This window comes from Chiloscyllium plagiosum, chromosome 23 (genome assembly GCF_004010195.1).
Source record: "Chiloscyllium plagiosum isolate BGI_BamShark_2017 chromosome 23, ASM401019v2, whole genome shotgun sequence".
In the NCBI taxonomy this organism is placed as follows: Eukaryota; Metazoa; Chordata; class Chondrichthyes; order Orectolobiformes; family Hemiscylliidae; genus Chiloscyllium; species Chiloscyllium plagiosum.
Window position 1 is genome coordinate 42566368 of NC_057732.1, and position 9663 is coordinate 42576030.

Genomic DNA, 9663 nt, shown 5'->3' on the forward strand with positions numbered 1-9663 from the left:
TGACAGGCAGTCTGAGGGGGGTATCGCTGTGAGGGGAGGGTTTGGTGTGGGGGAGGTTCAGTGTGAAGGAGTGTCACGTGAGGTGTGGTTCAGTCTGAGGGGATATCGCCGTGACGGGGGATTTGGTGCAGTTGGGAGTTTTTGTGTGAAGGAGGCCAATGTGGAGGAAAGGTCACATCAGGGCTGAGGTCACTCAGTGAGTTATTTTGTGTCCATTGATAGTGAGGCAAGAGTCAGAGCAGGTTAAAAATCCCTCGATGATTTCTTGGTGAACTACTGGTATGCATTGGAACTTCCAAAGTCTCTGGTTCTAACTCTTAGGTTGCAGATATTTCCAGAGGGTTCCACATGCCTGTGAATTGTCTACTGAAGTTGGAGGATTGAGTAGACTGGGACTATACTCTGGAATTTTGAAGAATGAGGGAGTGGTCTTATAGAAACATATAAGATTAGGAAGGGAATAGAAGCAGAGAGATTGTTTCCACTGGTGGTTGAAACTAGTACAAGAGGCATAGCCTCAGAATAAGGGGGAGAAGATTTAGGACCGAATTGAGAAGGAACGTCTTCACCGAATGAAGCAGTTGAGGCAACCTCATTGAATATTTTTAAGGCAAAGATAGATAGAGTTTTGAACATAAATGAATTAAGGATTATGTTGAGAGGGCGGGTGAGTGGAGCTGAGTCAACGAAAAGATGACTCAGGATCTTATTGAATGATGAAGCAGGCTCGATGGGCCAGGCGGCCTACTCCTCCTGCTCCTAGTTCCTATGTTCTTCTGACAATCTTTTTCAGCGTACTTCCAGTCTCTGGCTCTTGAGGGTCAGGAAATCATGGGTCAGATGTACCTTTTGTTAAAGAAAAGTCTCCTCATCTACATCCCCTTGATTTTATGCCAATTATCTTTAATTTGGGCTTGCTGCTGGAAACAAGTTCTCCCTATTGACTCCATCAAAACCCCATAGCAAATCTCTCCTTGACCTTGTTGTTCGGAGGAGCACAGTCCTGGATTCTCCCAACCTTTCCATGTAACTGAAGTCCTTTAATCCTGCTCCCTGAGTCGCCAAATTCAAAATGCACAAATATTCATCACAAAAATATTTTGCTCCTTTGTTGCTTTCGCATTCTTCCTGCTCTTGTTTCTGTCTCCCTTATTTTTTTCATTTCCACTTTTCCTTCAGGCATTTACTTTTCATTTCTTCTCTTGTTTTCTCTCTGAATTGACCCTTTCCAACAGCCTGCAATAAAGGAGGGGGTTGCTGAGTTAATATTCTGGGTGCTGAATCAGGTGCTTTAATCTGCCACTCTCTGCAGCTAATTCTGCCGTGCTAACATAAATTTTGGGAAATTTATTGTAATCAGCATTATTAATATTCAGTTATTAATGTCATCCGCCATCCAGCAGAGGTGGTTGGAATTATATTTTTTGTGATAAAATATCTTGGGCCAGTGTGGATCACAAGATGTGGACTTGACATGTTTTATAGGTGCACTGACCCCAGACATGATTGGTTTGCAAAATGGAGCATAGGAACAGGAGGTGACTGCTCAATATTTGTTCCACTGTTCGGTTAGTTCATGAGCGATCTGGTCTTCATCTCCATTTTCCCAGCTTTCCTTTAGGGTTAGCACTGCTACCCCTCAGCAGCAGGGATTGGGTTCACTTCCAGCCTCGGGCGACTGTCTGTGTGGAGTTTGCACGTTCTCGCCGTGTCTGCGTTTCCTCCCACAGTCTGAAGATGTGCAGGTCAAGTAGATTGGCCATGCCAAATTGCACATAGTGTTCAGGGATATATAGGCTAGATTGATTAGCCATGGGAAATGCAGGGTTACAGGGATGGGTTGTATCTGGGTGGGCTGCTTTTCGGAGAGTTGGTGTGGATTTGCTGGACAATTGGTCTGCTTCCACACTGTGGGGATTCTATGATGTTATTTTTATTGATATCTTTCCCTATCAAAAATCTTACTGCTTTAAATCCACATGAATTTCCCTGTGTCAAAACACTCCAAAAATACATATTTGCCTTTAAAGTACCATTGGATGTTCTGAGGCTGTGAAAGACGCTATATAAATGGAAATTTCTTCTTTCATTCTTCTGCTAATTGTTGTGGTGTAGAAGGAGGTCATTTGACCCATCGAGCTACATTGGCTATCTAAATGATAATTAGTGTCGAAAAGTGTGGCGCTGGAACAGTACAGCCGGTCAGGCAGCATCTGAGGAGCAGGAGAGTCAACATTTCAGGCATAAACCCTTCAACAGGAATGTTGGGGGGGCTGAAAGATACATAATGGGGTGGGGTGAGGCTGGGAGGAAAGGTAGCTGGGAAGGTGATAGGTGGATACAGGTGGGAGGTGATTGTGATAGTGAGAACGGTGAGAGGAATTCAAGAGGGCGGTGTCAAGTTGGAGGGTTGCTTAGCCCCCTTCCCCCTCTGCATTCCTGATAAAGGGCTTATGCCCGAAATGTCGACTCTCCTGCTCCTCGGATGTTGTCTGACTTGCTGTGCTATTCCAGCACCACACTTTTCGGCTTTGACTCTCCAGCATCTGCATTTCTCCTGAATGATAATTTGGCCTTATTACCCATTCTCCTGCCTTTTTTCTGTAATCCTCAATATTTGTTCTTATTAGAATAATCATTTGATTATTCCCCTTCAATGTGTTGCTTGAATCTGCCTCCATCACACTCCCAGGCAGTCCAGTCAGGTCCTAACAACTCACTGGGTGAAAAAGGTTTTTACTCACATTACATTTGCTTCCTTTGCAAATTGCTTAAAATCGTATTGTTGAGCCTTTTATGAATAGACTGTTACTTGGCTGAGTGATTGGAGATGCTTATGGAACTGTTATCTCACAGCTAGTTGAATGTGGCATTTTCAAACGGAAGAGGCAAGGGTTAACACCAGTCCCTGGTCTGGTAGAAGGGCATTGTCCCTAACCAGGTGGATATTCTTTTCATCCATAGCTGTTTGGGTTGCAATCAGATACAAGTGAAACCATTGAGGTGGATCTGATGGGCATGTGGGGAATTAAAGGCAGTATGTGAGCACAGCGTTCAATCAAGATGAGACTCCCTCATGCAGTGATAATGTGAAAGTAGTTTCACCTAAAAGGGCTTTTTGTCTCCCTGATTGTATTGTGAAGATGGGCTAATGCTGGTACAAATGTACTTTTTAACTGCACTCCTGAGAATTTTCAGCCTCGGAATTCTTCTCTTCACACACTGACACTTGTGCAATGGGTCCCTCTGGTTTTGAGTACTTTCAACCTCTGGAGCTGAAGGAACATTTTGCGTTTCCTTCCTCTCTCCTTCCTACTCGGATTCTAACCCCCCCCACCCCCTTCAGAAGTCATTAGCTTCCTGCTTGTGTAATGCTTCATGAGCACAAACATCCATTGCACAGTGATTAATGGAGCGCTCAGAGAGTTCACCAACACAAGTCACTAGCCATTCTCGGAGAATGTAAGGGCAAGTGTGGACTGTTAAGCTCCTTGAGCCTGTTCAGCTATTCAGCAAGACCATAGCTGATCTGTGACCTCATTTCAATCCCTAACCACCTCCATATCCCTTAAAGCATTTATTTAATAAAGATCAATTGATTTCTGATGTCAAGTTCACAATTGCACCAGCATCAGTTGCTTTTTGCACCATATGTTGTGTGGGAAGGGGAAATTGGCTCAATTTTTCAATTCCTCACCTTGGGATGTTGACCACAGGAGTGTGGTAGCTGCGTTAAGTTGGGATTGAACTGGGAATGTTTGCTGATAAACGCTGACTGAATTCAAGGGAATTCAGTTTATTCAGCTGGTAAATGCAGTTGGAAAACAGATCCATCTTGTTCCTGTAGGATAAGTCAGTTATGATTTGGGGGTTGAATTTGGGATTTTCCTGATCAGGACTTTGGAATTCGTTCCCTTGCAGATGCTGGAACTTAAAATAACATAGAAAATGTTGGAACTCCAGAACTGATCGAGCAGCTTCTGTCAAAAGACACAGAGTTACTGGCCCATATCTCCCAATAACTGAGTAATCAGAGACCAGACAATCACTGAATGATGTAAATCCAAATAAATTGGCAGCTCTGACGTTCTGACCATGTGCCAGGTGATGACTATCTTCAATGAGAGAGAATCTAACCATCACCCCTTTGACATTCAGTAGCATTACCATCACTAAAGCAATATCCTGGGTGTTACCATTGACCAGAACCTGAACTGGCTAGAACAGCAGGTCACAAGCTGGGAATACTGCGGCGAGTAATTCACCCCCTGATTGCTCAGAGCTTGTCCATCATCTACAAGGCACATGTTAGGATTGTAATGGAATATTCTACATTTGTCTGGCTGGTCGCAGCTCCAGCAACACTCAAGAAGTTTGGCACCATTCAAGACAAAGCAGCCTGCATGATTGGCACCACATCCATTTCCTCCACCACTGAAGCTCAGTAGCAGCAGTGTACACTACAGAAATTCACCAAAGATCCTTGGACAGCACCCCTTCTAAACCCACAGCCATGCCATCTAGAAGGACATGGTTGAAAGATACAGGGGAACACCACCACATGCAAGTTCCCCTCCAAGTCACTCACTGTCCTGACTTGGAAATATACCGTTGTTTGTTCACTGTCGCTGGGTCAAAATCCTAGAATTCCCTCCTTCAGGCCATTGTAGGTGTACGTACAGCATGTAGACTGCAGCAGTTCAAGAAGGCAGCTCACCACACCTTCTCAAGTGTAACTAGTGATGGGCATTAAATGGTGTCCCAGCCTGCGAGACCCCTGTCTCGCGACTGAATGAACTTTAAAAAATCAGTAGAAAATTTTAGGACAAAATCTGTTTCAGTAGATATCCCAGATTTTCACATCCTTAGGCCATCCCAAAACATATTGCAGCCATTGATGTACTTTTGAAATGTACTCACTGGTGCAGTGTAGGAAGCTCACTGATTAATTTGTGCACAGCAAGCTCCCGCACAAAGCAATGAGTGATTGACCTCAGTCATAGAAAGAACTTCCCGTCCTACATTAGATATAATCTGTTCTGGCTACCTGAGAGGGCAGCTGGGGGCCCGAGTTTAATGTCTCATCTTAAAAACTGACATCTGTGATGATGTAGCACTCCCTCAGTGATGTACGAGAGACATTAGTATAGATTTTGTGCTTAATTCTCTCAGGTGGGATTTGAACCCACAACCCTTTGGCTCCTTTTGAATCAATTTTTCAACCTTTTTGAATGTATGACTGAGGATGACTGCATGTAACTCTTGTCGATAAAGTCTGCTGCTTGCAAATCCTTGCAGCCAGTTCACCATTAATGGCTACAGGCTATGCTCACATTCCTAACACCATGTCAAAAGTGCCCTGTGGAAAACAGTTGTTTTGAGTTTACCCACTGAAAGAGGCCCTTTGGTCGATTGTTCCTACACCAGTCATCATGCACCCATCTATTCCAATAGAGTTGAGTCTACCTATAGAGTATAAGAGTGTGGAGGTGATGTTGAATTTGTATATGAAGCACTGTTAGAATTCAGTATTGTGTACAGTTCTAGGTTCTACATTCTATGAAGGATGTGAACACGTTAGACAGAGTACGGAAATAGTTTACAAGGATAAGGAACTTCAGGGCTGAAGATAGTCTGAAGGAGTTGGGATTGTTCTCCCTAGAGAGAAGAAGGCTGAGAGGAGATATGGTCAAGGTTTCAAAATCCTGAGTGGGCTGGATGGAGTATTCATGGAGAAACTTTTCCTGCTTGTAAAGTTGAATTGAATTAAGAGGCTTTAGATATAAAGAGACGTGTAGAAGAAAGGTGAAGTGAGGGAAATCTTTTTCACTCAGTGTGTAGTTAGAGTATGAAATGGAAATGTGGTGGAGGTGGGTGCAATTGAGCCATGCAGAGAATGATTATTTGGATTAAAATAATGTGCAAGAGCATGAGATAAAAACAGGGATTTGGCGCCATGTAATGATACTCTTTTAATCAGCCAGTGCAGGCATGATGGGTCAAATGGCCTTCTTCTGCATCATAACAATTCAGGATGATTCTGTCTTTCTGTAATCTCATACTCCAGCATTTGGTTAGTAGTTTTGTATTAATGGCGTTGCGAGTGTGCGCCTAAATATTTAAATATTGTGTATTCTTCACTATGTCTCTGTGTACAGCAAGAGTCAGAAACCTTGTGACCTGATCAAAACGAGGTAGGACCCCCAGTCACTGAAGTGGGGTGGTCCATGAAGGAGGCAGCAGTCTTCCTTTCCCACCTGGCAGTACAGGCAGATCATAATAAGTAAGGACATGCAGATCATAGAGTGAGAAAAAAAACCTTTAGATAGCTTATGTCACACTAGTCAAGATCAGCATTATTTAAAGTGAGCGAGTCCATTCATCAGTCTAATGATGGCCAGGAAGCAGCTGCTTCTGAACCTACTGTGGTGAGTGTTCAAGCTTCTGTACCTCCTGCCAGGTTTCTGCCCCACTCATCAAACACTCCTCCTTCACATCAGAGAGGGCACGAAGTGGCCATTAATTGACCACATCAAATTGAGACAAGGTCGAGGATGGAGGGAGGTAACCCTCAAACTTGTACGTTCCCTCCTCCATCTACAATCCACCCGCATGAGGCTGTAAAGTATCTACATGGTCTTGGTTGATACTTTCTCTGGAAACTTTTCCAGCGGTGGGTGGATTGGCTTCAATGGGCCAAAAGGTGTCTTCTGTGCAATAAGACTCATTGAGTCTACAGATCTGCGTAATCTCTGTACTATTCCAATATGGCACTTCTAAACATTCCCTGGTTGAATCACTGCATCACAGGCAGTCCTGCCTTCAGCTGTATGGGTCCTGCACTCTGAAATCGCCTCTGTAAACCCCATCTCCTCAAGGTTTCTTTGTCCCTTCATTTAAGTCCACTCTTTAATATCTATCTGTGTTCAAACTTTTGACAGCTGGTTTTATTATCTCCCATGTGGCTCAGTTTCAAGCTTCATTTGGTAACAGCCTGTGTTTTACTATGTTAAAGGCGCTGTATTAATGGATGTTAATGTTGTTGTTGAGGAACTCGATAAGTGCTCAAAGGGAGATCTTTCTCTTCATCAAATCCAAAGACTGAATCTTGGCTCATTGAAAAGGAATTTGGTTTGAGGAATGCTTGTTACTTCATAGGGTTTGGGGGCCATGAGTTCTATCGAATTGTTTTTTCTTTCTTTTTTTCTGCTTGTTTCCCTTTCTGAGATTGTCACAACAAGGCTAACATTTCTTGCCCGTCTCTAATTGCCCTTGAGCTGAATGGTTTCCTACAGCCAATTCAGAGGGCAGTTAACAGTCAACCACATTACAATGGGTCTGGAGACACATGTAGACCAGACCAGGTAAGGATGGCAGAATTCCTTCCCTGAAGGGCAGCAGTGAACCAGACAATTGATGGTGATGGTGACCAGGAAACTGGGACTGGTATTCAATTCCAGAACTGCTAAGAAGGCACAACCATGCCTCCTCTATTTCAGGAGGCTCAGGAAATTTGGCATATCCATATCCATATCCACCCAACCTTTACAGATGCACCACTGAAAGCATACTGTCCAGGTGCATAGCAGCCTGGTATGGCAACTGCTCTGCCCAGGACCATAAGAAACTGCAGAAGGTGGTCTGCACAGCCCAGATTAATATGGAAGCCAACCTTCTATCCATGGACTCCATTTACACGGCTTGTTGCTGTGAAAAGCTGCCAACAACATCAAAGACCCATTGTGCCCTAGTAATGCTCTACAGCCTCTTCCGTCGGGCAGGAGATACAGAAGCTTGAACACTCACCCCAGCAGGTTCAGTAGCAGCTGCTTCCTGGCCATCATTAGACTGATGAATGGACTTGCTCACTTTAAATAATGCTGATCTTGCTAATGTTGATCTTGCCTAGTGTGACATAAGCTATCTAAAGTTTTTTTTTCTCACTCTATGATCTGCATGTCCTTGCTTACTATGATCTGCCTGTGCTGCTCATAAACACAGCTTTTCACTGTGCTTAGGTACACATAACAATGAATCGAATAATCAGATTACTCAGAACATTACTCTGGATCTCTGGATTATGAGTCAGTACTGTATCCGTGAGGCCACTGTCATTGCCCCTTGTGTATTATCCAAGGTTTCAGGCTGACTGTAAATGGATGGGGCTTAAGCCCAAGGTCTGCTGGCTTCCAAACTCAATTCCCTTCATTTTGTGTTGCAGGTGTACGAGGAAAGATAAGTGTAAGCGTTCCACAGAACTCCGAAGGTTTGCGTCTGACATCAAGCAGTGTGTCACTCTCACAGTGAGCCCAAGCAACATCTCTGTGTCACAGTACAGCGTACCGGTGAGTGCCAATGACCCAGCTGTTTTTGAGAGGTGGCTGGGGGTGGGGTTAGGTGGGGGGAGCAGGAAGCCATACCCTTCTTAAATATTCTGTTTTCCTTGGATTCGTCCAAAACATATTTTCTAATGGTACCGTGCAGAGGTTAAAGGCTGACTGTTAGTTTAAGAATGAGAGTGATGTTTCTGTCTCAGAGTTGGTTGCAATAAAGATTCATTAGGATGCTGCCTGAGGAATTTGTTTTTTTGTTGGTTATTTGTTCATGGGATGTGGAACCCACTGGCTAGCCAAACTTTCACTACCCATTCCTAATGGCCCAGAGAGCAGTGAAGAGTCAAGCATATTGTTGTGGGTTTGGGGGCATATGTAGGTCAGACCAGGCAAGGGTGACAGATTTACTTCTTTGAAGGGCATTAGTGATCCAGATGGACTTTTAGATTAGATTAGATTACTTACAGTGTGGAAACAGGCCCTTCGGCCCAACAAGTCCACACCGACCCGCCAAAGCGCAACCCACCCAGACCCATTCCCCTACATTTACCCCTGCACCTAACACTACGGGCAATTTAGCATGGCCAATTCACCTAACCTGCACATTTTTGGACTGTGGGAGGAAACCAGAGCACCCGGAGGAAACCCACGCAGACACGGGGAGAATGTGCAAACTCCACACAGTCAGTCGCCTGAGGCGGGAATTGAACCCGGGTCTCTGGTGCTGTGAGGCAGCAGTGCTAACCACTGTGCCACCGTGCCACCCACAAACAATCGAAAACAGTCACAATTACTTATTAGATTTTCCCTGTCTGCTGTGTTGGGATTCAGTTCCAGGTCTTCAGTGTGTCAGCTGTGGGTTCTGGATTACGAGTCCAGTGTACACCATCATCTCCAGCAAATAAAAATTAAGATGTCATTTATAAAACAGCATTCAAAGCTTCAGGGCATCTTAACGTGATTTACAGCCAGTTAACGACCTCTTTGAGGTATAATTCACTGTTGTGATGCAGAGCAAACAACAGGGCACTTTCATAAACAGCATTATCCGAAATGTGACAATGACCAGATAATCGTTCACCTGGTGGTTGAGCATTCAGTGTTTCTCAGGACATTGGGAATAATTCCCAGGTCCCCTTCTTTCAGTAGTGCCTTAGGATATTTCACATCCACTGTTAGGAACTGGCACTGTCTGTTTTAGCTCCCTCTCATTGTCCTCTTCAATTCTCCATTCTTTCCCTCGCTGCCCCCTCAACCATCTTCTCTTCAAACCCATCACCACATTCTTCCCCTCACTTCACATGCTCCCTCCCCTCACTCTTCTGATCTT

At 44.3% G+C, this 9663-nt stretch overlaps 1 protein-coding gene across 11 annotated transcripts in view; it reads left to right on the plus strand.

Moving 5' to 3' along the window:
- Positions 1–9663, plus strand: part of plxna4 (plexin A4) — a 619179-nt gene that overhangs the window by 376370 nt on the left and 233146 nt on the right. For all 11 annotated transcript variants that reach the window (XM_043714044.1, XM_043714049.1, XM_043714039.1 and 8 more), the window contains exon 6: positions 8222–8345. In XM_043714044.1, the coding sequence (XP_043569979.1) occupies positions 8222–8345 (124 nt within the window). The remainder of the gene's footprint in view (positions 1–8221; positions 8346–9663) is intronic.